At 42.6% G+C, this 27,679-nt stretch overlaps 1 protein-coding gene across 6 annotated transcripts; it reads left to right on the top strand.

Annotated features, from left to right (window-relative positions):
• Positions 1 to 10: 10 nt before the first annotated feature.
• Positions 11 to 27,679, top strand: eps15 (epidermal growth factor receptor pathway substrate 15). 6 transcript variants are annotated; one of them, XM_035782151.2, is made up of 25 exons: positions 11 to 135; positions 2,773 to 2,814; positions 3,316 to 3,405; positions 3,519 to 3,566; positions 3,673 to 3,768; positions 3,909 to 3,971; positions 4,228 to 4,353; positions 4,584 to 4,643; positions 4,864 to 5,076; positions 5,186 to 5,331; positions 5,618 to 5,780; positions 6,517 to 6,599; positions 11,891 to 11,963; positions 18,323 to 18,484; positions 18,655 to 18,852; positions 19,097 to 19,429; positions 19,537 to 19,599; positions 19,732 to 19,915; positions 20,031 to 20,075; positions 20,186 to 20,559; positions 20,873 to 20,942; positions 21,059 to 21,129; positions 21,415 to 21,562; positions 21,768 to 21,955; positions 24,897 to 27,679. In XM_035782151.2, the coding sequence occupies exons 1-25, from the start codon at positions 109 to 111 to the stop codon at positions 25,041 to 25,043; spliced, it is 3,213 nt and encodes a 1,070-aa protein (XP_035638044.1). In that variant the 5' UTR covers positions 11 to 108; the 3' UTR covers positions 25,044 to 27,679. The 6 variants fall into 6 exon arrangements, with proteins under 6 accessions (XP_035638044.1, XP_035638034.1, XP_035638026.1 ...); XM_035782141.2 differs by having other exon boundaries at positions 20,870 to 20,942; positions 24,900 to 27,679; XM_035782133.2 differs by having other exon boundaries at positions 20,870 to 20,942.

The following is a 27,679-nucleotide window of genomic DNA, read 5'->3' as shown; positions in this document are numbered from 1 at the left end:
GTCGCTGATTGAATGACCCCATTCCAGTACACAAATTCCAGTGCCTCGTTTTTAAAGCTGCCTCTAATCTATCGTTACGCAGAATGAAGTAGTGGGAACAGAAACATTATGGCTGCCAGTCTTTCCCTGACTCAGGTAAGTATTTTATTTCAAAACGAATGGTGATTAGTATGTAGGTGCCTTGTACTTATTGGGCAAATGGATTTAAGGACTAAGTGGTTTTGAACTGCTGTGTCTCGCGGTCTTGAACTCTTTTGAAGTTTTCCTCAACCCATATGACTGGGTAAAGTTTCTGCCTTTAACGCCTTAAGCGACTGCGTAAGGGCGTTGCTAGTTAGGCTAACATTAGCTGCCTGTTGTGTCAATTGTGGAATGGGCGGATAGCTACAGTAGCTAGCTAGAACTTTTGCGTAGTTTTGTTTGTTTTGATTGTATTCACTGGTCACTACATTACATAGCTAACTTTGCATATTGAAATAAAGGAGCTCTAAAGTTCCTTTTTGTTCGACTGTCAACATTTATTTGGAAGCGTAATGTTAGCTAGCTAACTACCAGTTTGCATTCATGCTGTGAGCCGCATAGCAAAGCTAGCACGGTAACGTTAACTAGCTTCAATCCACTTTCCTCCCTTTGTAAACGTTTGTAACGTATTAGGTAGAGGATATCTAGTCAGCTGTCCGATATGACAGTTTTAATCATTTATTAAACTGCCAATACAAACTAACGTTCACTAGGTAGCTTGCTATCGTCAGCTAGTCAGAGAGAAGAGGAAGTAGCCGCATGTTGTCCCATATGACACTGCCAATGGCCAACTATGTTGCAGACGACCGCTGTTTTATTAATCACATTGATATTAGCATTGGTTTTCTGATTAATTTAAGTTGATAGTGGACATTATTTGCCAGCAGTATTCTACTGGCTAAACTAGCTAGTTAGTTTAGCTGACATCCTGACTATGGTGATTTTGTTAATCTCATAGCTACTACATATTTTGACTGCATAATGATTGCGTTAGCTATATGTCATTAACTAGCTAGCGAAGTTAGTATGTACTGATTTATATGTTTGTCTTATGTTATGGGATATTACCATTCTTCAATGGAGTGACATGTTCTTTACCTAGGCTGAGCTATACCAAGGCAAAAGACTGGGGTTGGTGCAATTTATTGGCAGCAGGGCTGTGCTGTGCGGGGGGGAATAAGGATTGGACAAGAAAATACTGCAAACAGCACAGTATATCTAGTATCATCTGCAGTTTTGTGAAGAGTATTCACTGCTATGCAATTAGTCACACAAAGACTCTGTGTTTAGGTAGCCAACAGTGCCAGGCACACAATTGTTTCCAATAGAAAATGGTGTGGGGGTCTGGGAAAGTTATAGTGAATAATGATCAGATTATGAATGTATTATTGAAGTAACATGCAATGTCAAACGCTTTTCAACGAGTAAGCTAGATCTATATGTTTTGTATAGCCTTTTGGAATCGTCTGACTCGTCTATAGTACTGTAAGGTTGCAGTTGATAAAATGTTACATTTATTAGTTAGCTGTTCTTTGAATATGAATATTTTTGTAAAAGTGCAAAGGAGAAGAGCACATCCAATATTTAGTCTGTTCACAGAGAAAGCTCTTACTGGTCAAACACTCCCATTGTGAATGCACCATAAGGAGCCACAGGAAATGAATGTCAGGAAGTCCATCATGGTTTTCTTCTTCAGAAATCAGAAAATACCCATTCCTTTATTACATTACTTGAGAGGTGCCATTTGTATGTTAACTTTAAACAGGGTGGGATAGTGCTCGTCTATTTCATATGATCATTGGCAGATGACGGTCTTCTCCTGATCTGATTTCATACTTAGGCTAGACTCTATTTGTCTTATTCATTGTGTAAAATATGGTAGTGCAGGCTATTCGTTTCTTTGGAGGAGTTCAAAAGGTTGGTTGACTCATGTTGCTGAGGACTGTGATTATCAGTAGGATTTGATGCGGTGGTATGATTGATTATCTATGATGTTTGTATGTAATGTATGTGTTTACGTCTATAATTTGTTTATGATGTCGACGTCTAAGTTGTTACGTCTGGAAACATTGTTCCCCTGCTGCTGCTGTCTTGGTTGGACTAGGTCTCTTGAAAAGTAGATTTTATCTCCGTGAGCCTACCTGGATAATAACTTAGTTTAGCCTGTTGCTTGGACTAGGCATTCCACTTTCCTAACCACTTGATTTCAAGCGCTGCACACACACAGTACTGAAGTACACATTGCCAGCCTATGAATGTATTGGCCTAAATGTAATTGAAACCCTGTCTTGGTAGAGGAACTTGAGACACACTGATTAACTATTAAGATGAACATGATGCATAATGCTCAGAGGAAACATTGATATCCTGTAGATAGAGGCCTATTCCTATTTGTAATTTATTAGCCTTGCTTTTTGGCAGCTGCCAGGGCAATGTAATACAGGCTTGGCCAGAAGTCAAACAACCACTTGTGGATCTCGGCTAATGGGTCTACTGTGAGTGTACTGTGTTCTAGGCGGTGTTCTGGTTATTTAACTATCTAGTGCTTGCACGTTGATATGTAGGCATAGCTTTATTTAATGGATTATATTTTTCTACTCAGAAGTCCTATGCTGCTTTGCATCTTGGTTGATGTTGGACAAATTATTGATTGACATGTAATCTTATGATTGGCTTGCTTGAAGGGTGTTGTCTGGCCCTTTTTATGATTATAAAATGTGTCTCAGGAGCATTTTATGTCTATCTCCACAGCTCTCAAGTGGAAATCCTCTCTATGACAAATACTATCGACAGGTAAGATGTCTTTTTGTGAGTCCATGGGCGAATTACCAGGATGTACTAAAGCAGTAGTACCTTGGTTTATAAGCTGAGTAACAGAGAATCTCTCATTTGGATGAGGGCTGTTCAGATGAGAGAGCACCAGATAGAATGGGAAATGCTCTGTCGCATTAGCCAGCAACTGCAGAACTGCACTGAACATGTCTCCAGGCTTTTCTCCACTCTGTGATCTATTCTGTGCGAGATGAGGCTTCTTTATGAATTAATGATAACTCTTTGCTAACCCTGTCATTGCGGAGGCTCAAAGAGGACTAAGTGAAATTGCTAGACACTGCAATGGGAAAATGTGATGTATTAAGGACTCCCATCAAACTATTAGCCTATACTTAAGCATACCTGTTTTTAAATACTCAATAAAATGTTGTATTGCAAAGTCAGCACAAATTAGCTAGAGATCTGGTGCTTTTACTGGCTAATTCTTCTTTCTCGTGTTGACTTGTTTTGTCTGTGGTGTAGGTTGACCCGTCTGGTAGTGGACGGGTGGCAGCTGCTGATGCAGCCTTGTTCCTGAAGAGATCAGGCCTGGCAGACCTCGTCCTGGGCAAGGTAAGATACTAGATGACACAGCTGTTGTCCAGACACCAAGCTATGGAACTTACCCAGTATGGTTGTTTACGGGAATTCCTATATGACTGATGTGATTTAAAATGTCTTCTTAGATCTGGGATTTGGCAGATTCAGAACGCAAGGGGTGCCTTAACGATCAGGTAGACCAGCTGTTACTTAGTAGATTTACAATGTCGTGTTGGACGTATTCAAAGATTCCTTGTAGTAAGACAACCAGAATACACTTCTTGTCTCTGCACCCATCAGCAATTCTTCATTGCTCTCCGGTTGGTGGCCTGTGCTCAAAATGGACTGGAGGTGGCACTCAAGAGTCTCCATTTGGCAGTTCCTCCCCCAAAGTTTGTGAGTACAATCATCACTGAAACCCTCTATTCAAGAAACAGACATTTGATTTAATGGCATGTGAGCTTTACTACTGCAAAAAAACAGCACCTTTGTTAATGATGCTAACTTTATTTTTTTTGTATTTTTTTTTGTCTCAGCATGACCCAAGCAGTCCACTTCTACCTGGGGGAGTGTCCATTGACAGCCCATGGGTGGTCAAGGTGAGGGGAAACCTATCAATATTTCTTAAAAAATGTCATCTTGTAATTTTGTCCTGGTCTCTAATAATGAAAGTAGAAACAAACCACATGTGGATGACACATTTCTTTTTTAAACATTTACCTCTTATTCAAATCAGTTTTTCAAAGCCATTTCAGGGGGGTTCCGAACCTTGCAAAATCAATCAATTACTTTTAACTAAAGTGGAAATTATGCTTGAATCACACACCTGTACCATGTCCCTGTGTGACTTTTCAGACGGAAGAGAAGCTGAAATTTGATGCCATATTCGAAAGCCTCTCCCCCGTTGGTGGAATGCTCTCTGGGGAGAAGGTCAAACCAGTGTTGCTCAATTCCAAACTTCCAGTGGATGTACTGGGAAGGGTAAGCCTAACATACAGTATCTTCAGGGCTCCGAATGAATGAATTTTGGTGACCACCACAGAGTAAATGCATGTGTGCCCACTGGGGGGTGGTCTTGTGTTAAACATTTCTGTTGCTTTTCCAAACTTGACTTGCATGGTCTATTTTACGACTGGTCTATTTGACTGATTTGATTAATTTTGTTAACATATTGCTGGGTGTAGTGAACTCCCCCATAAATAATGTTGCAGGTATGGGAACTGAGTGACCTAGACAGAGATGGTATGCTCGACCGAGATGAGTTTGCTGTGGTAAGAAATGATGAATCATTAAAGTGTAATATAAACATTCAGTATGTTCAAAGATGAAATGTGGACTATTTTGTTAGATTTAGTGTGGGGTTGTGCTTCTCGAAATAGAATAAGTAGTTTGTCAACATTGGACTTCCCTGATCTTACATTGAAACAGACATGAAAGGCAGATTTATGTATGTAAATCGTATATTTATGCGTATATGTTCTCCTTCATTAGGTCATGTACCTGGTCTACAGAGCTCTGGAGGGGGAGCCCATACCCATGTCTCTGCCTGCTACCCTTGTGCCACCCTCCAAGAGGAAAAAGCTCCCTGTCTCTGTACCCCCTGTGATGCCCCTTTTACCCTCGCCCCCCTCCATCAAAGAGAGACGCTCCTCCCATTCCGGGTCCAAAACCCTGCCCTCCAAACCAGCAGCGACCCCAGTCACAGTGAGTATCCTATTCATCCTAGTATGAAAGTGAGGCTGAAAGACTTACCCCCATCTCTAACAATCCTACCCCCATCTCTAACAATCCTGTCCCCTCTGTCTCTTTTCAGTGGGCTGTATCTCCTCCAGACAAAGCCAAATATGATGAGGTTTTTGCAAAGACCGATCTTGACATGGATGGTCTGGTGTCTGGGCCTGAAGTCCGAGATATCTTCCTAAAGACTGGCTTGCCCTCCGCCACACTAGCACGCATCTGGTAAGACATATCAGGACATGTTTAGTATAATTCAGGCGACTTAGATAATATGCGGTGCCTGCACTTGCATTTACTAATTCAATCTGGACATTGGTCATATAGGGCTGGTTTCTGGACCTAGAGTAAATTCTTGGACTAAAAAGCTATTTCAATTAAGATTTTCTATTGAGCAGAACTAGGCTTAATATGGGTCTGTGACCTGCATATAGTTTGACAATATTATGCCCATTCCTGGAGGGGTAAATTGATCTTTCTATTGTGTAATGTGGTCATCTGTGTTCCACAGGGAGCTCTGTGACATTGGGGACATAGGGAAGCTTACCAGGGAACAGTTTGCACTAGCGCTGCATCTAATTAACCAAAAACTGACCAAGGGTGTGGACCCACCCCAGAACCTCTGTCCTGAAATGATCCCTCCCTCAGACAGACTAAGCTTTGCAGCCAAGCAGGTAAGACTCCTCTCTATTGTCCTGCACGTTGCAACCCAGTCTTAGACAGCCAATAATATGAATATCTTATTTTTATCCAGTGTATTTCTCTATGAAGAATGTCGGACTATTTTGATGAATAGGCTAGTTAATTGTGATGCGGATTTGGTAACGTCTATTTCCTGATGTTTTACTAAACCTTTCCTTCCCTTCTCCTGTGGTGTGGGTTTTTGTGTTCTAGCTTGCTGCTGTGTCTCTGACCCTGTCTGTGTATGCTGTCTCTTTACATTCTTCCTCATGACTCATGCATTGTACACAAGGTGGGATCTCCCTCTAACTGGGGACTCTCCTGAGTGTTGGCTTCACGGTGTCTCCGGTTAGCCCCTGGCAGTGTCACCCGCCCATGTACCTACCTCATAATATTTCCTTGGCTTTCCTCCTAGTTCAACTGTTAGTCATTTTAGTGCCCTCTACCATTTGTTTGCATGTAGATGTGCTTTCGGTGTTGTCCCCCATTCAGTTTATCTTGTATGGGTCATTTTGTGATTTCTTTAGCAAAATGGGTTTGATTTATCTAGTGAGATTGAGTAGTTGCCACTTTAGCTGGAGGCTCATATTATTCCACATCATGTTTGCCATTCCATTGAGTTAATGTTTAGACATTGTGTATATGTTGTAGTGTTATGTCTGGTCAGTAAAGCTACACTGATGTGAATGTAAACATTGTTTTCTGCTCTCAATGATCTCTCCCCACCAGAGCAATGCAGCAAATCTGGCAGCAGACTTTTCTGCCATCAAGGAATTGGACTCGCTCAGCAATGAGATTGTAGATCTACAAAAGTGAGTGGCAAGCAGTAGTGTTCGAGGGATGTGTTAGCTCCAGCTTTGTTTTGACAGGAGTTTGTTGGAGCTTGTAACTTCTCCTGCTGACAGCCTCTGTCTCACTTTTTGTGTGTGTATGTGTGATGAGGGAGAAACACCTGCTGAAGGGGGGGGGGGGTCTCTTAAAGTGGATCTCTTTATATTTTGTAGTTGTTACTTCCCTTTTCTGGTAAACAATTATTGAGGATAGTAGTAGTCTGCATCAGTTTATGAATATCAGCTGTAAGTTTCAATTTTAGGAAAGATGAGGAAAATTTGGATTTTAGCATAGTGGACCATAAACTGCAAAGATGATTCATGTTTTCAAGATTGCTGTGAGTGTCCTCAACGGTGCTGCTGTCCTCGAGGAAAGGTATTCATGCGGTGGACTCAACCCTATGGAGGGGCATTGGATGAAGCTGTGTTTTTTTAGCTGAGTCTGAGAGCATTACTGGGTGAGGGTGTCATAGATTTAGAATGATTGTCTGAAACCAGCATTTTCTTATTTTTGGCTGACATTGGAAGAGGTGCATGGGATGTTGTCTACACATGTTGTTTCTGGATGATTGCCAGCCAGGGCATTGCAATATACAGTCAGTTAAGTTAGTACTCCTGACTCGTACGTCGCCTTCCTCAATTCAGATTCTCTCCACTGGCTCTACACTCTCTCTCGACATGTGGGGCTGTTTGTATCTGGCTGCCCTTTTGTTTCAGCAGTCTTCATGTTGAGCAAAACATTTCTATTATTGATTTGATTAATATAAACTGTAGTAATATCTATATTCTGTTGCATATGCCTTTTGGCATTTTAGTTTTCTACCTTGCTAAATGAATGGTTTTGTTATTGTCAGTAGATTTAAGGATTTGGACTTGGTAGGTAGAGCAGATAACCGAAGAGGCCCTGCCTATTCTGCATATTTTCGCACATTTTAAAAATATTTTTAAAATATTTATTTAACTAGGCAAGTCAGTTAACCTCTTACAGCTACCCCCCCCCCTACTTTTTTCAATTTCCGCCTGAACACATACCCAAATATACCAAAACATGCGGCCTCTCCTTCACTGCAGCCGAGGTGAGTAAAACATTTAAACGTGTTAACCCTCGCAGGGCTGCAGGCCCAGACGGCATCCCCAGCCACGCCCTCAGAGCATGCGCAGACCAGCTGGCTGGTGTGTTTAAGGACATATTCAATCAATCCCTATCCCAGTCTGCTGTTCCCACATGCCTCAAAAGGGCCACCATTGTTCCTATTCCCAAGAAATCTAAGGTAACTGAGCTAAACGACTACCACCCCGTAGCACTCACTTCCGTCATCATGAAGTGCTTTGAGAGACTAGTCAAGGACCATATCACCTCCACACTACCTGACACCCTAGACACACTCCAATTTGCTTACTGCCCAAATAGGTCTACAGACGATGCAATCTCAACCACACTGCACACTGCCCTAACCCATCTGTTCATCGACTACAGCTCGGCATTTAACACCATAGTACCCTCCAAGCTTGTCATCAAGCTCGAGACCCTGGGTCTCGACCCCGCCCTGTGCAACTGGGTACTGGTCTTCCTGACGGGCCGCCCCCAGGTGGTGAGGGTAGGCAAAATCTCCACCCCGCTGATCCTCAACACTGGGGCCCCACAAGTGTGCGTTCTGAGCTCTCTCCTGTTCACCCACAACTGCGTGGCCACGCACGCCTCCAACTCAATCATCAAGTTTGCGGACGACACAACAGTGGTAGGCTTGATTACCAACAATGACATGACGGCCTACAGGGAGGAGGTGAGGGCCCTCGGAGTGTGGTGTCAGGAAAATAACCTCACACTCAACGTCAACAAAACTAAGGAGATGATTGTGAACTTCAGGAAACAGCAGAGGGAACACCCCCCTATCCACATCGATGGAACAGTAGTGGAGAGGGTAGCAAGTTTTAAGTTCCTCGGCATACACACCACAGACAAACTGAATTGGTCCACCCACACAGACAGCATCGTGAAGAAGGCGCAGCAGCGCCTCTTCAAACTCAGGAGGCTGAAGAAATTTGTCTCGTCACCAAAAGCACTCACAAAACTTCTACAGATGCACAATCGAGAGCATCCTGGCGGGCTGTATCACCGCCTGGTACGGCAACAGCTCCGCCCACAACCGTAAGGCTCTCCAGAGGGTAGTGAGGTCTGAACAACGCATCACCGGGGGCAAACTACCTGCCCTCCAGGACACCTACACCACCCGATGTTACAGGAAGGCCATAAAGATCATCAAGGACAACAACCACCCGAGCCACTGCCTGTTCACCCCGCTATCATCCAGAAGGCGAGGTCAGTACAGGTGCATCAAAGCTGGGACCGAGAGACTGAAAAACAGCTTCTATCTCAAGGCCATCAGACTGTTAAACAGCCACCACTAACATTGAGTGGCTGCTGCCAAAACACTGACTCAACTCCAGCCACTTTAATAATGGGAAATTATGTAAAATATATCACTAGCCACTTTAAACAATGCTACCTAATATAATGTTTACATACCCTACATTATTCATCTCATATGTATACGTATATACTGTACTCTATATCATCTACTGCATCTTTATGTAATACATGTCTCACTAGCCACTTTAACTATGCCACTTTGTTTACATACTCATCTCATATGTATATACTGTACTCGATACCATCTACTGTATCTTGCCTATGCCGCTCTGTACCATCACTCATTCATATATCTTTATGTACATATTCTTTATCCCCCTACACTTGTGTGTATAAGACAGTAGTTTTGGAATTGTTAGATTACTTGTTGGTTATTACTGCATTGTCGGAACTAGAAGCACAAGCATTTCGCTACACTCGCATTAACATCTGCTAACCATGTGTATGTGACAAATAAAATTTGATTTGATCTAACTGCCTGTAGCTCAGGCACAGAACCAAGGATATGCATATTATTGGTTTCATTTGAAAGAAAACACTCTGAAGTTTGTGTAAATGTGAATTGAATGTAGGAGAATATAACACAATAGATCTGGTTTAGATAAAACTTATGTTTTTTTCATTGTATTTTCATGTTTATTGTTGTATCATCTTTAAAATGAACAAGACAAAACAAACAGTCAGATAGGATGATGGGGACAATTTCAGTGAAAAAACATAAGAGGGCAACAGTACTTGTGCAAAGTTTCGGAATGATGGAATTTTTGTTCTCATTTTGTCTGTCATAGTTGAAGTATACCTATGATGAAAATTACAGGCCTCTCATCTTTTTAAGTGGGAGAACTTGCACAATTGGTGGCTGACTAAGTACTTTTTTTGTCCCACTGTATATAGAGTACAGGGAACATAAGGTTGAATATATTATTATAGACCTGCTAGATCTACTGTCTCTATTATATTACTACAGACCAGCTGTATCTACTGTCTCCATTTCACTTTGGCCATTGTTGTGGGCCTGTCCTCCCCTCAACAGGCTCCAATAGGCTATATCATGTGGGGGTGGGGTGGGGTGGAGCGGCAGACACACGCATCTCGGCCATGCTCCCTCTAATCCACAATATGTGTGTGTATATATATATATATATATATACACACACAAACATACCCCCACCCACAATGTATAGCCAATGTGTACTTTACACATTTCATTACATTTTTATATATTGCTACTATTTTTATTTTTTTTAATTACATATTTTATATTATTAATTTCAAACAACGGCATTAGCATGAGAAGAACTTACCAGTCCAAAACGATGTCCTCTCCGTTCAAAAAATATTCCTCCATTTGGGAATCGCTAAATGAATCGTCCTCCAACAATCTCTTTCTCACTTTCCCGATTTCTTCTAAAATTGTGTGTACATCTGTATATCTAGACTTAGATTTAGGTTTCTCTGACTTAGTCGCCATACTGATTGATATATAAACAGCTGAAGATGCGCTTTCCCAAAACAATGCTGTGCGTAACATGCATGGCTCCTTCCGGTATGAATCTTCAATGGCGAATGACCTTCTTTACGTCGGAGATTACTACATGGGTTGGTCTTCCAACACATAACCATTACATATTGCAGTTTAGCTCAGGTCATTAGCTATCTACCCAGCTAGATTTCAAGACGATCATTGGGTTAAAATACAGTCAATCAACTAAACAGCGGTCATATCATTGGTGCACAATGATGTCATTACTTGTTGTCTTCAAATCGCTTTCTTTCAGTCAATACGTCCCGCGAAATGACCCTTCACGTGTGGTTGTGTTACAAACAAACCAGTTAATTACAATGAAACCAAACATGACTGGAAAAGTCACGTTTAGTGTGTGTATTTAGATCGAATGTGTCGTCAAATTGAATGAGACGGAATTCACGACACAAGCAGTTCACAAAATGTTTTGTGTTAGGCTATAAAAATTGATTTTATCAAACAAAAGACCATTCATTGTGTAACAATGAGCATTTGGATTGCAAACCGAGGAATATCGTCAAAGGGTAACCATTTATTTTATTGCAATTTGTGATGTTACGCCTATGCTGGTTGAAATAATAGTTTTTTTATGGTGCTTTGTTCTCAGATAATCGCATCATAAATCCTTTTTTAAATCTGACAACGCAGTTGGATTAGCAAGATTCTAGGCTTTCGACCCATGTTAATAATATGACTATTTATGTAGCGATCACCGTATATTGTCAAATTTAATCCCACTAACGGGTTCGGTGCGCAGAGAGGTTAAGAGCAAATTCTTATTTTCAATGACGGCCTAGGAAGTGGGTTAACTGCCTGTTCAAGGGCAGAACGACAGATTTGTACCATGTCAGCTCGGGGATTTGAACTTGCAACCTTTTGGTTACTAGTCCAATGCTCTAACCACTAGGCTACCCTGCCGCCCCCTCATCACATCCTCTGCTCCTTCCTTTTTACCTTGTCATCTGACCATGTAGGGATGGGAGGGGTAGGTGGGAGGATGAACTGACAAGGAAAGGAAAGACATTCATCCCTCCCTCTCTGCTGAATCACTGAGACTTCCTCCAGGCAGCCATCTACACACAGCCCTGCCCCTCTCTCCTCCTCCTGCTCTCCCTTCTGCCAGAACACACACAATACCCTCTCTCGCTCAAGGCTGTTGCTGCAGGCATTGGTCGGTCAGTGTGGTCTGCTACAGAGGATCAGGATGGTGGTGCAGGGAGAGGAGCTGTCATCTGGTGGTGGGGTGGTAGCCTGGCTGGGGGTGCCCTCGGTCTCCACGGTGATTAAAAACTCATGTCTTCTGTGCTGGTCTTACAGGGAGAAGAGCTCTGTAGAACAGGACATTAATGAAAAGGAGGAGCGCGTCAGAGAAAGGACCAGTGAAGTCCAGGTACAGTAAACTTGCTGCCTGCATGCCCCTCAGCTCTCTCACTACCCTTAGATTGTTTATTTTCATGCAGTTGATGACTGTATTGTCTGAATTTGTTTTTTGTTGTTGTAAGATGTTACAATGCTGTAACATTCTACTGTTTTAGCTGCTCTTGTTGAATGTGTTAGCGGTAGTCTGCTTGGTTCTATTAGGCTGTGGCTGAGCAGAAGAGAACATAATCCCCTCTGTCTGTGCTTCTGAGTATGAGTCAGAGCCGTCCCCAGTAGTTCTATGATGCACACGTCTACACAGTGTACAAAACATTAGGAACACCTGCTCTTTCTATGACCGAATGACCAGGTGAATTCAGGTGAACGCTATGATCCCTTATTGATGTCACTTGTTAAATCCACTTCAGTCATTATAGATGAACGGGAAGGAGACGGGTTAAAGAATGGCTTGTAAAACCTTGAGGCAATTGAGATTGAAGGTCGACCGATTATGATTTTTCAACACCGATACCGATTATTGGAGGGCCAAAAAAGCCGATGCCGATTAATCGGCCGTTTAAAAAAAAAAAAAAAGTATTTGTAATAATGACAATTACAACAATACTGAATGAACACTTATTCTAACTTAATATAATACATCAATAAAATCAATTTAGCCTCAAATAAATAATGAAACATGTTCAATTTGGTTTAAATAATGCAAAAACAAAGTGTTTGAGAAGAAATTAGAAGTGCAAAATGTGCAATGTAAGAAAACAAACATTTTAGTTCCTTGCTCAGAACATGAGAACGTATGAAAGCTGGTGGTTCCTTCAATATTCCCAGGTAAGAAGATTTAGGTTGGAGTTATAGGAATTATAGGACTATTTCCCTCTATGCCATTTGTATTTCATTAACCTTTGACTATTGGATGTTCTTATAGGCACATTAGTATTGTCAGTGTAACAGTATAGCTTCCGTTCCTCTCCTCGCTCGAACCAGGAACACAACGACAAAAGCCACCCTCGAAGCACCGTTACCCATGCAGAGCAAGGTAAACAACCACCCCAAGGCTCAGAGCGAGTGACGTTTGAAACGCTATTAGCGCGCGCTAACTAGCTAGCCACTTCGGTTACACCAGCCTCATCTCGGGAGTTGATAGGCTTGAAGTCATAAACAGTGCAATGCTTGACACACAACGAAGAACTGCTTGCAAAACGCACAAAAGTGCTGTTTGAATGAATGTTTACGTGCCTGCTTCTGCCTAATTGAGGCTGTTTTGATTGCAAAATATTAGGAAGGTGTTTTTCTTTTTGTGTTTTTAAAAATTTAATTTTGTTTTTCTTGGTATCCAATTGTTAGTAGCTACTATCTTGTCTCATCGCTACAACTCCCTTACGGGCTCGGGAGAGACGAAGGTTGAAAGTCATGCGTCCTCCGATACCCAACCAAGCCGCACTGCTTCTTAACACAGCGCGCATCCAACCCGGAAGCCAGCCGCACCAATGTGTCGGAGGAAACACCATGCACCTGGCAACCTTGGTTAGCGTGCACTGCGCCCGGCCCACCACAGGAGTCGCTGGTGCGCGATGAGACAAGGATAGCCCTCCCTAACCCGGACGACGCTATGCCAATTGTGCGTCGCCCCACGGACCTCCCGGTCGTGGCCGGTTACGACAGAGCCTGGGCGCGAACCCAGAGTCTCTGGTGGCACCCGGGAGTCCAGGAAGGTGTTCTTATTGTTTTGTACACTGTATAGTGCAGCGTATTGATGTTGAGATTGATGGCACAAACTGAACTGATGTATAGTTCCTGCTTTAGTTCCTGCTTCAGTAACCAGATTTCCATCCAACATTTTATACTTCGGTAAAGTACATGTTGGATAAAAAAAATGGGCCTGATGTAAAACGTTCCAAATGATGACACAACTAAATACGCTAGACAGTGGGATCCCGTTTTGTTGTTTAATCTTAGGGATCCCTTATACCCCTCTCCCACTGTAATCCTGTTAACGGGATTGATTTGACAATATCCAGCGAAATTGCAGCACCCAAATTCAAATCCAGAAATACTCATTAAAACAATGCATAAAACATACAAGTGTTGTACATCAAAATAATGCTTAACTTCTTGTTAATCCAGCCGCTGTGTCAGATTTCAAAAATGCTTTACGGCGAAAGCAGACCATGCGATTATCTGAGGACAGCACCTCTCATACAAACACATGAAAATCAGATTTCAACCAGGCAGAAGATCTTCTTCTGTTGGCACTCCAAAATGTCCCACAAACATCACAAATGGTCCTTTTTGTTCGATAATGTCATTTTTGTCCCAAAAATGTCCATTTATTTGGTGCGTTTGATTCAGAAATACACCGGTTTCAACTCGCCCAACATGCCTACAAAGTATCTAATAAGTTACCTGCAAACATTTCAAACGACGTTCCTAATCCAACCTTAGGTACCCTAAAACGTAAATATTTGATAAAATTTAAGACTGAATTAACTGTTTCTAATACCGGATAAAAACAATGTGAAGCGCGTTCCAGGTCACGCGCACAAACACTTGAATCCATCTGAGTGACACATGGAAAGAATGGGACTTCATTTCTCAAAAGAAAAACATCAACCAATGTCTAAAGACTGTTGACATCTAGTGGAAGCCATAGGAACTGCAACCAGATTCCTATTAAAAAGGGCTTCCCATAGAACTATTGGAAAACACATTGACCTCAACATTTATTCTCTGGATGGATTGTGCTCTGGTGGTTTTCACCTGCCAAATCAGTTCTGTTATACTCACAGACATTATTCAAACAGTTTTAGGAACTTCGGAGTGTTTTCTATACATATTTATGAATAATATGTATACCCTAGCTTCTAGGCCTGAGTAGCAGGCAGTTTACTTTGGGCCCGCTTTTCATCCGGACGTAAAAATTCGGCCCCCTATCCCAAAGAGGTTTTAACCGCCTTAATGCGCAAATATTGATAACCATCATATCGAAGTGAACTTGGAGTCACGACTCAGGAAACTATGTAGTTTATTAGGATACAGATTAAATAATTTATGATGAACTGCACAGGGTGGTGAAAGTGTACGATCTTGATGCACCTTCACAATAACTATTGAGTGTCTAATTCTGGTGACATGATTGACGCTTTACTGCCGTTGGACAAGTAAAAAATATTCTCGCTCTCAACCATAATCTCATTTAGACTAGCCAACCCGCACTGTACAGTGCCTTGCGAAAGTATTCGGCCCCCTTGAACTTTGCGACCTTTTGCCACATTTCAGGCTTCAAACATAAAGATATAAAACTGTATTTTTTTGTGAAGAATCAACAACAAGTGGGACACAATCATGAAGTGGAACGACATTTATTGGATATTTCAAACTTTTTTAACAAATCAAAAACTGAAAAATTGGGTGTGCAAAATTATTCAGCCCCCTAAGTTAATACTTTGTAGCGCCACCTTTTGCTGCGATTACAGCTGTAAGTCGCTTGGGGTATGTCTCTATCAGTTTTGCACATCGAGAGACTGAAATTTTTTCCCATTCCTCCTTGCAAAACAGCTCGAGCTCAGTGAGGTTGGATGGAGAGCATTTGTGAACAGCAGTTTTCAGTTCTTTTCACAGATTCTCGATTGGATTCAGGTCTGGACTTTGACTTGGCCATTCTAACACCTGGATATGTTTATTTTTGAACCATTCCATTGTAGATGTTGCTTTATGTTTTGGATCATTGTCTTGTTGGAAGACAAATCTCTGTCCCAGTCTCAGGTCTTTTGCAGACTCCATCAGGTTTTCTTCCAGAATGGTCTTGTATTTGGCTCCATCCATCTTCCCATCAATTTTAACCATCTTCCCTGTCCCCGCTGAAGAAAAACAGGCCCAAACCATGATGCTGCCACCACCATGTTTGACAGTGGGGATGGTGTGTTCAGGGTGTTGCTTTTACGCCAAACAGTACGTTTTGCATTGTTGCCAAAAAGTTCAATTTTGGTTTCATCTGACCAGAGCACCTTCTTCCACATGTTTGGTGTGTCTCCCAGGTGGCTTGTGGCAAACTTTAAACGACACTTTTTATGGATATCTTATCTTTAAGAAATGGCTTTCTTCTTGCCACTCTTCCATAAAGGCCAGATTTCTGCAATATACGACTGATTGTTGTCCTATGGACAGAGTGTCCCACCTCAGCTGTAGATCTCTGCAGTTCATCCAGAGTGATCATGGGCCTCTTGGCTGCATCTCTGATCAGTCTTCTCCTTGTATGAGCTGAAAGTTTAGAGGGACGGCCAGGTCTTGGTATATTTGCAGTGGTCTGATACTCCTTCCATTTCAATATTATCGCTTGCACAGTGCTCCTTGGGATGTTTAAAGCTTGGGAAATCTTTTTGTATCCAAATCCGGCTTTAAACTTCTTCACAACAGTATCTCGGACCTGCCTGGTGTGTTCCTTGTTCTTCATGATGCTCTCTGCGCTTTTAACGGACCTCTGAGACTATCACAGTGCAGGTGCATTTATACGGAGACTTGATTACACACAGGTGGATTGTATTTATCATCATTAGTCATTTAGGTCAACATTGGATCATTCAGCAATCCTCACTGAACTTCTGGAGAGCGTTTCCTGCACTAAAAGTAAAGGGGCTGAATAATTTTTCAGTTTTTGATTTGTTAAAAAAGTTTGAAATATCCAATAAATGTTGTTCCACTTCATGATTGTGTCCCACTTGTTGTTGATTCTTCACAAAAAAATACAGTTTTATATCTTTATGTTTGGAGCCTGAAATGTGGCAAAAGGTCGCAAAGTTCAAGGGGGCCGAATACTTTCGCAAGGCACTGTATCTGCGAGATGTTGGCATGTGCTAAAACCAGAGTCGACACATTTGCTATTTAACTTTTTATTGGGTACGTTAAAAATGTAGGAGAAAAGTGTGCACTATGTCATCACGCACTGATTTATATCCACAGCGAGTCCGTTTGTGGGAAACACGGCCACTGCTGAGAGAATTTGCATATTTTCTGTGGATTTGAGAATAATTACATGAAAATCTGCCGCCAATTGGCTGGAAACCTAGCTCGCGATATTTAAAAAATGACATATATATTTGTTTTTTTACAATTACCTCCATGTTATTATCAAGGATATGAATTGATTTATTGATATAACCTATTTAGAGGAAGTATGTTATTATACTTTCATTCTGTCATTGGGGGTTGCCAATCTTATTTTATGCAAACAAATGCATTTTTAGGAAAAGTGTTCTTGAATAAGCCAGTGCCATAGCAGAGGTGTATCACCTGTAAACCATAAGCCTGTGTGTGACTATCACCTTGTCTCTATTTGATCTTACTGGATGTATGAATGTCAGGTTTAATTATCTCCTCTCTGGTCCTGACTTCATTACCATTTTTAAACACCTAGAAAAAGGTGTACATTACCACACTTTCATCCCAAGTGATCAAACGTAGAACTCTGTAGGCTATATTAACTTCCATTCAAGATTAATTGTTTGCTGTGTATTTGTGAAAGACTGCTTTTTCTTTGGTACTGTAGGTGTGAGCCAGTGGTGTGAAAGGCTGCCATTAGACAGACAGCACTGTTTTCTCACCCCAGGGTTCTGCTCCGCAATAACCAGTCACTGCCAATTAGCCAGCATCCATATATTCATGATGGGGGAAACTAGCTGGTTTTTCAGCTGTATGAGAGCTGTATGAGTAACTAAGATTGGATTGTACAGTAAAATGTAAGGCCAAAAAATTATTTCCTCAGTGATCATGGATTATTCTCTCTACTATACATGTTTATTAAGTCATATTGTACTTTCTGACTAATTAATTATTCTGAACAATGAGGGATCAATAAACTATTTGCATGTTAGTAGGCTAGCCATGAATCCTTGGCACGTGTAGCAGTCCCTTCAAAATGATTAGGAGATGTGGGCAGGAGTGCTTTGCCGCTGAGCTGACGTTGGTTTGATAAATGGCTTCTATTTTGGGCTGCGACTCCCTGGCTACTTTAAACAGACATAGCTTAGAGTGCAGAAGCTCCCTAGAGGAAACGGACAAAGACTTTCATCCTTCTGAGCCTGGGCTGAGGAGCGGCTGATTAGTTTTATACCACCAACCACACCCTTCTACATTCACTTCCCCAAGAAACCTCATGTAGGCATTAACACTAAGTCAAAGTGTGATGCCACTTTGGGTAAACTCGCATTGATTTGGTTGGAGCACCTCGTCAAGGCTGGCATTCATAATGGTTAGACTCTGACACATCCTCTCTGCAGACTGCTCAGTTAGTCTCTATTCCTATCCTCCTCTGCTCCTCTGTCACTTATTTTTCTCTTTCTCTGGCTTTTATGTGACTCTGTTATGACTCCCCCTCAGGAGTTGCAGAATGAGGTGCAGAAGGAGAGCGGGGTGCTGCAGCGGCTGCAGTCTCAGCGCCAGGAGGTCCAGGATGCTCTGGAAGAGCTGGACCAGCAGAAGACCACTCTGGAGGAGCAGCTTGGTCACATCCGCCAGCAGTGCAGCCATGAGAACCAGCTGGTGAGACTACATGACCTATCAACCAACCATAACCTCACACAGCACCTGGAACACCTTCAGAGAGGAACCAGTTAATAGCAAGTGTATTTGTTGGTCCGCTTGTCCTCTATTTTGTTTTAACTCTTCTTGTTTTTCTCATTGTGTGTGTGTGTGTGTGTGTGTGTGTGTAGATCTCATCACTAGAGGTGGAGCACGCGGAGCAGGAGCAGAGGATAGAGGAGTACGAGGAGCAGCTGGTGCAGGCCAGAGAGGAGCTGCTGCGGCTGCAGGAGGAGACTCAGCATTTGGAGGAGAAGGTGCAGGCAGCGCGGGAGCAGCTCACCCCCTTGCAGGAGTCTGTCCGAGACTCCTTCTCTCAGGTTTCTCAGGTGAGTCTACTCAGACTCACCATCATTACTACCACAGTGGTGGCATGGTGAAAAGATTTAATGGTGGTGAGACAGAGCAAAATCAACGATTTTATAGTGATTGGTGTAAATTCAGATTTCACTAATGTCTATTCCTGACATAGGAAAATATACAAGAGAATATCAGGTAAAGGGTGAGTTAATGGATTGCTCTCTCTCGCCCTTCTATCCCTCTGCCCTTTACCTCTGTCTGCACTGGGGGCAGGTGGAGCAAAAGCTGAGTGATCTACAGTTGGAAGAGAGGACAGTCACATCCCAGCTCAGCTGGAAGAAGGCCCTAGAGGAGGATCCAGTGCTGGTGAATGGTTCAGCGGATGAGCAGCATCAGGAGGACCAGGCAGAGGAGCTGAGAGTGGAGCCTCCAGCCATCCAGCCACAGATGGGTCCAGCTGAACCGAGAGAAGAACAGATAGAAGTAGTGAAGGAGGACAGGTCTAAGACCCCAGAGGAACCGGTGCCTAAGTCTGATGCCTTCGAAGACCTCTATAACAGCCTGTCTTCCACTACCTGGCCAGTACTACAGGACAAACCTGTGAAGGCAATATATCATACTCTGAAATATGTCATTTACAATTTTGTTCATAAGTCTGTATTCTGTCATGCCATCATGGTGTCTGAAATGTGTTTTCCCTTCTCTTTCCTTAGGAGCACATTAGTCCTGTTGCTTTCACTCTCCAGGAGCAGAGAAGTCCTACTTCTGAAGTTGAGGTAGAAAAACAGGAAGAGGAGTCGTTTTAAGCTAGCACTCCCAATGAACAATATGGTCACATCATCTTTAGCCATTGGATTCTTCCCTGGGCTCATGCCTGACCACTGTACTGATAACCTGTATCTTCTCAGCAGGTGGAATCCCCAGAGCCAGAGGGGAGACCAGAGTCAACTGAGCCTCCGCAGGCTACCCCGCCTGCCCTGCCACCACAGACCACTCCCCCTCCACTCCCTGCCCAGCCTACCATGTCCCCAACGACCAGCCCCCCTCCGCTCCCTGGCATGGACTTCTTCCAGTCAGACCCCTTCATTGACCGTGAGTTCCCCCTCCCACCTCACAAATGGTACAATTAACAGGAGCCATTTCGAAGTTGAATGTATTTAATGAAATCCCAACTGATTATTGTATTTCCTTCCGTCTCTCTGTGCAGATGATCCATTTAAAGATGATCCGTTTGGAAAGGCAGATGTTTCCTGTGAGTGAGTCTTATTAACTCACCAAATCGTATTATCACCATATCAGATATTTTCATATTAGCCTATATTTTGAATGTTAACCTATAACATAGCTGTTCTTCATCAACAGATCCGTTTGGTGGAGACCCGTTTAAGGGCACAGACCCCTTTGCTGCTGACTCCTTCTTCAAGCAGTCTTTGGCTGCCCCCTTCCCTTCTGCTGACTCCTTCACCCTCGCCGACCCCTTCAGTGGCAGTGCCAGCCTAGCAGAGCCCAATCTGTTTGCCGCTCCGCTCAACAATGCTGCCGGAATGGACCCCTTCAGCTCCAAACCCCAAAACAAGGCAGCCAGGGACCCATTCAGTGCCAAGGTCAACAATGTGGATGCGGTTCAGTTTGGATCCAAAATCGACTCCCTGGCAGAGCCAGATCCGTTTGGCTCGCAGGGCACAGCAGGCCCAGATCCCTTCAGCTGCTCCCAGCCAGGCTCTGAGCTCCCCACCGTGAGTGGTGCCACCATAGAGAGCCTATTAAATTAACATAGTATTCTCATTCCTAATTCTATGGGTGCCACAGTGCTGAACTGTCCATATGCCTTAGGAACACTCACTCAGGCAGCTACCCAGTTTACCCCAATCCCTCCCCCTGCACCAACACTTTGTGTTAATTATGCTCCAAGAAAGACTGTCTGTGCATGGTTATGAAGATTGACTGCACTTACTCCTGTCCTTAATTATTCTAGCTAGGTTGGCACTGTTTTTTTATTTTAGGATTTGAGTCATAAAACTGACATTGTATGTGTTTTTCTCCCAGAAGGATCTCACTGCAGCAACTAATGACCCTTTTGCACCTGGAGGCACTGCAGTAAATACTGGCTCTGACCCAGGTAAGACTCCAGGGATGGAGCTTCCCTCTGGGCAGTGGGTGGTAGGGCAGATGGTAGCACCCTGTTTGGCTAAACTGTGTGTGCTGAGTAATATCTACACTGTGTGTGTCCTTCAGATCCATTTGCTGCCGTCTTTGGCAATGAGTCATTTGGACTTGGATTTGCAGACTTCAGCGCACTGGCCAAGGTAAAATCCTGATTGGGTTCTCTAGTTGTCCCTGTTGTGTATCATCATCGTGAGGAGGACTAGGGAGCATTAGCTATTAACAGGGACTTCCGTTTAACCTCCGTGTCCTTTTTTTAGATAAGGAGTAGTTTGATATCTGTGGGTGTGAGCATGTCTGGAGAGGACTGCCTGTTAACACATCCCCCTCAATTATTCATGCTGTCAAGGAGGAAGGTGTTGGTGGTGTTGATGTAAACATAAGAGAGTAGTCAGTCATGCTCTTCTGGACCTCTGGTTGTTTGCCAGTCGAACAGTTGTGACCCCTTCGCCTCATCGAACCCGTCCAACAACAAGAACCTGTTTAAGGAGGACAGCCAGCCCAGCAGCCCAGATGTTCCGCCAGCTTTGCCCCCCAAGACGGGAACGCCCACCAGACCTCCCCCTCCACCCCCAGGTCAGTTCTCCTGCTGCTCCTAACTCTGGAAAGCTTATTTTCCTTCATGGTGTTTGTTGTCTACTGCCAGTTACGAGTAGCAGAATGGCATTTGTATTTAAAACATGGATATTTAGTACCTAGTGTGTTTTTATAGTCCTTGTTACACTTGTTAGGAGTTCTTCCCTGGGCGCCTCATTCCTTACTGAGGTGTGTGTGAATGCAGGTAAGAGATCCTCCATCTCCAGATCAGAGTCGTCGGAGTCTTTCCACAGACGGGGACCATTTCTGCCCCAGGGCTCAGGAGATCCCCCTTTCTCCCAACCTGCCAAGGACACTGCCCAGGACCCCTTCGCCCCATCCTCACCCCGCCAGCCCGCACGGGACCTTGACCGATTTGCCAGCTTTGACAAAGTGAGCACCTCCCCTGCCCCCTCTCACCTTCCTGACAGCGACTAGGTCGCCCTCCTCTGTTTCCTCGCTCACAAGGCACATCCAGCAAACAGCACTCTCAGCATCTCCTCCATCCATAGCCAGACTCTCAACCTTAACTATCTGAGGAGCATGTTAAGGCCTCAAGGAACTCTGCGTGTGTATATAGACTTTTGATTATTTGAAATGCATTCCTTTGTTTTGCTAAAGAGGTCATCTCTATAATTTTGTTAATTTTTCTATATATTCCTTCTGCCTTTTGTAATCCATAGTTATTTTATTAGCAATGTTATGTTTCTTTATGTAAAGTTTTATTTATATCTGTAGTTACATTTCTGTTTATTTCTAAGTTGAACTGGAGTTTAGCCTTGTAATAATTTAAGATGTTCCCTTGATTAACTTGCACTGCCTATCTTTACTCATTTAATAGTGTAGATATAGATATACACTGAGTGTACAAAACATTAGGAAAACCTGCTATTTCCATGACGTAGACTGACCATGTGAAAGCTGAAAGGTGAAAGCTATGATCCCTTATCAATGGATCTTGTTAAATCCACTTCAATTAGTGTAGATGAAGGGGAAGAGACAGATTAATGAGGGATTTTTAAATCTTGAGACATGGACTAGACAAAATGTTGTAGTGCCTTTGAACGGAGTATGGTAGTAGGTGCCAGGCGCACCGGTTTGAGTGTGTCAAGAATTGCAACGCTGCTGGTTTTCATGCTCAACAGTTTCCTGTGTGTATCAAGAATGGTCCACTACCCAAAGGACATCCAGCCAACTTGACATAACTGTGGGAAGCATTGGAATCAACATGGGCAAGCATCCCTGTGGAATGCTTTCGACACCTTGTAGAGTCCATGCCCCAACAAATTGAGGCTGTTCTGAGGGCAAAGGGGGGTGCAACTCAGTATTCCTAATATTTTGTCCACTGTGTATATTAATAAACATTCTAATATATTTAAAATCAATCATCTTCACTGAGTGACATTAGTCACCACTAACTGGACTAAAAGCACACACGTATTCTGCATATCACTCATGAGCCCCTGGTTGGCTGTGGATGGAAAGGCTGCTTGCTTTGACTCCTGTGATTTTATTTATTTAGCACAACCCCAGAAAGGATGAAAGGCTTGCTCGTGCTCCTTCTCCTCCTCCCTCTGACTGCCTCCACCCTGCATGACCTCCTGCGCCCTGCACACACTGTGTCCTTGTGTCTGATTGGCTGGTTCCCAATGACGCTCCACAGCTCCTCATCACCCTCTCACTCTGACTGGAATCATTCCTCATCCTGCATCCTACCATTTGTCCTGCTATTACCACTAATACCACCCATTAGTACTGACTGCACTGTGGAGGATACTTCTGCTCTTGAGTTTTTACTCTTCTGTTCCTCAGTCGAATAAGCTCAATAAAAGGTCTGAAGGGTTCCATCTCTGGGCTCCATGTGTATCCATATTCACCAGGGTGATTTCCCACAGATTGCTGCTGTTTGTGTAATGGAGTTAAGAACGTACCATAAGCGCGCTCCACAGCTAACTCAAAATGTTGTGGATTGAGCCATCCAATTGGTACCTTTTTTGGGTGGCTCAACCCGTTGGAACATTGTCAAGGAGAGCAGTCACATGTGTTGGCAAAGCAGAGGTCCCGAGTTGGAGCCAGTTTATGAACCGGGGAGGGGGGGGTACTAGCTAAGAAAGCAGCGTGACGTCCGTAACATTGGGTCCTTTTTATGTTCTAATATGATGCGTCAATTCTGGTGTAATCAAATCCTGGATTCAATTAATTGAGCTCTAAAAAAATAACAATCGGTTTGCTCTGAATTCACTAACCTAGTTTTACTAGCCTCTTTATAAGCATGTATGGATGTTTGTTAAATTGAGTAGCCATTTTATGAGTAGAGTAGCAGAAGTCAAATGGTCCAGAGGGTTGAAAGGGCAAAAAGGACCTATGTCTTCAGATTAACACTAATGTGTGAATGACTGTGTGCATTAGGCAATTGTGGTCAGACTACTTCGACTACAGTTACGTGATTGAATTTGTGCATATAAGTCTAATGACACTACTTACTACTAGTTGTTAACCTTTTTGCTCAACTCTCTTCAAAGTACCCTTTATTAATATTTATGTGCCAAGCACCAGGCAGTGAACAAGACTCACATGCTCATTATCTATAGGGAAGTAATAATCTTGTAAAAACAGTATAATGTCTCCCAGGTCTTGACTGTTAACCTTTGTGACCTCCTTGCCAATGTGCAGAACTCTATATAGAACTTCTGTTTTCTCTTTGTCGATCTACCACATCTCTCCTTTTGGTATCATTCACATGCACTTTAGGACTAAGAAATATGCATGTTGCAATCTGAGCCAATAGTCAGCATATTGCAGTACAATACTGTATTAATTTGCATTCACATTGATATAGATGGGACACTGCAGAGACACGCATGCTTCTTATTATATTCCGTATGTACTCACTAAACACTAACCAGGTTTTGCCATCGCACTGTCTTATGTGCATGATGTCTGTTGCTGTTTGAAACAGACTTGTACATTCTGTCACATGACTCTGGGGTGGGGGGTAATACATTTTTTATTTTGATTTTAAACATTGTGAGAAATTGCAACTGTTTGCTATTGGAGCAAACAAAAAGCTATATTGTAATCTATAGAATGGAACAGATTACCATAACCAAGGCGATCAGTATGCTGTTGCTTCGGAGAGACATGGCTGTTTTTAATACAGAGAATTACATACATGCTGTGTCTTGGGGAAATTTGTGACCAATATGGGGGATGTTAAATTCAGTGGATGTCTTTGGGGGGGTAGTAGTATGTATTTTCTGGATCTCTGAGGTGTTCTGATGGGGCTGTGCTGTGTCTATGCGTGTGTTTTTGTGTGTTTCCATGTGGTGTGAAGCAGCAGTACCCTACCGAGGAGGACATGATTGAGTGGGCGACGAGGGAGAGTGAGCGGGAGGAGAAGGTGCGCTTGGCCAGACAGGCACAACAGGAACAAGAGGATCTGGAGCTGGCCATTGCCCTGAGCAAGTCAGAGTTCTCCTGAAAGACTCTAGTCACCCCTTGTGACCCAGCACGCACCAAAGGAAGGAAGGAGTGAGGGATGGGGAAAACTGAACTAATGGGCCTACTATTCGGTCCCAATGAAGATATTTGAGTATTTGCTCCTCGCTCCTACCAACCCCCACAATTCCACCAACTATTTTTTGTTTCGCTCACAATTGGCATTTTCAGAGTTTGTCTATGTAATAACAAATCCTCATGTTTGTTATTTTTGGTGTTTGGCTGAGTAGTAGGTATAGAGATGATTGGCTGTTAGACTTCAGTAGTCCTCCTGATACAATCTCCATGGCTATACTGTATGTGTAGCTGTAATGTCCCCTCATTTCAACTACACAGACCACATTGCTAATAACCAACTGCAAAAGTTCAGTCCCCATCTGTATTGCTCTTGCCTACTCCAGACCAGATGGTATTGAGCTCTTTAAAAAATATATTGACTTTATATGATTAACTCTAACTAGATAGGAAAATAGTAATGCTCATCTAATTCATCTGGGTGAAAACCAATGTCAAATTAGAATCCATATGTGATCAAGGGTTGCCTGGGGCAAGTGACCTGAGTAGTCGTGCAAGTTGACTGCTCTGTGGTTGCCCCATTGATGACAACCCCAATGCAAAGAATTCCAGTAGTCTGGTCTTTCTGGTTCCTCACGTGTGTAGGTGAAAAAGGCTACTTTACATTTTGATCATAATATTTGTGCAAACCAGAAAATACTCCTGACTTGCACAATGGGTGCCTTTTCAGACCTTAATGTCAATCTCTGTCATTCATCTGGCTATACACCAGACATCTACAGTACAGAGTGAATTGGATTTCATGGCTGGGGTGAGATCTTGCTTGTGTAAAAAAACAATGTTCTTAGATGACCTGACGTATGTCCTTACGTCAAGGTCTGCCAAATTAAATGAATTAGCGTTTTATGAGTAGAGTAGCAGAAGTCAAATGATCCAGAGGGTTGAAATGGCTAAGAGGACCTTTGTCTTCAGATAAACACTAATGTGTGAATGACTCCGTGCATTAGGCAATTGTGATGGTCAGACTACTTCGACTACAGTTACGTGATTGAATTAGTGCATATAGTTCTAATGACACTACTTACTACTAGTTGTTAACCTTTTTGCTCAACTCTCTTCAAAGTACCCTTCATTAATATTTATGTGCCAAGCACCAGGCAGTGAACAAGACTCACATGGTTGTACAGGTGCTAAAAAGAACTAAACCAGTAAAACCACTTATGTCCAAACCTGTGCATGTAGCCCCAAATGTAGGCCACTTTTAATGATCTTGATATATAATCTGCCCCTCCCAACACTACGCACCAATACAGTCAAAAGACGAAGAACATGACTAAACTATTTTATTTTGTGGTTCATGAAGTAATGTTGTGTTAAATATCAGATGTCAAGATTTTGGAAAGTAGGTCGGTTGTACAGGAATATTATTGAAATGTATTTTAAGTTGAAAGATATAATGATTGCGTTGTTAGCTAGAAACTTGGATACATGTGTGACAATACTTCCTACTAGAATAGCTGGTTTTGCCATCTTCTGTAATGTCTGATTCCAAATGTCACTATAATCTACAACATATGACACCTTGTCTCATCTCTTTAGAGATGCAATAGTTTAGTCATGTATTCTGGATAAAGGAGTTTTTCCTGTACTCTTGCTCAGAAATACTCCTGGCCCCACTATGGAAAATTCTCCCTTGTTTTATATACACTGCATTTTCAACACGTCTAGTAATAGGTGAATACAGCCGTCAGTAGGGGGTTCCGTTGTAAAGCAAATGGCTGTCGCTGCTCATGTTAGTGTTGTAAAGCTACGCATCTTTTTTTTGTGTGTGTGTTTCACTGAAGTGATTCCACAGTGTTTGACTGCATTTCAAAGTCTTAACTGACTGAGGAAAGTATCCTTTGCCTGTTTGTACAAAGGCTGTTCTTCTGTCTGAACTTCAGTCACTTGGGGGGGTTACTTACAAAGCCCTGTTGTGTTGGCAAGGAGAGGTCGGATTGGGGGTGGAATTAAATTAAGGCATGTTAACATCTCAAAGCATACCATTAAATGTTTTTTTTGTTTGGTTATTTGTTGTCAGATGAAATGAGACAGTCACTAATCAAGAGGGCTATACTGTGAACGTACACTGTTGACAATGGAAAGACAAGGCGCTGGAGTGATATGGGATGACTGTTATCTGACCAATGCACAACCTCTCCTGCTTTTCATCCAGATGTTTGAGTTCATCAGTAGAGAGCATTCTGTAAATGAGCTTTGTGGTCAGTTATGACTTTCTAGTGTTTTTCATTCAATACATGGTTCTGTTTTGTAAATACAATGGAGTTGTCCATTCTCCTGAGACAGCGGTTTCTTTTATACCCTCATCTAGTATTTAAAGGCTATCAAATACTATTGATAATTTGTATAGACTTCTCTTTTTTCAAATTACAAACCACTTTTCTTTCTAGGCCGTCTACGTATAGGCTTTTAAAAACGGGCTAATTGTAGGCCTATTTTAGTTAAAAATTTAAACATGTCAGTATTGGGAGTTATGGTCAGAATATGGTATGTGCAACATTTTAATTGAAAACAGAATAATAAATATAAACGTCTCGAACAACA

This window comes from Oncorhynchus keta, chromosome 1 (assembly GCF_023373465.1).
Source record: "Oncorhynchus keta strain PuntledgeMale-10-30-2019 chromosome 1, Oket_V2, whole genome shotgun sequence".
NCBI lineage: Eukaryota > Metazoa > Chordata > Actinopteri > Salmoniformes > Salmonidae > Oncorhynchus > Oncorhynchus keta.
The sequence above is the reverse complement of the archived record's forward strand: the minus strand, read 5'-3'. Positions and strand labels throughout refer to the sequence as shown.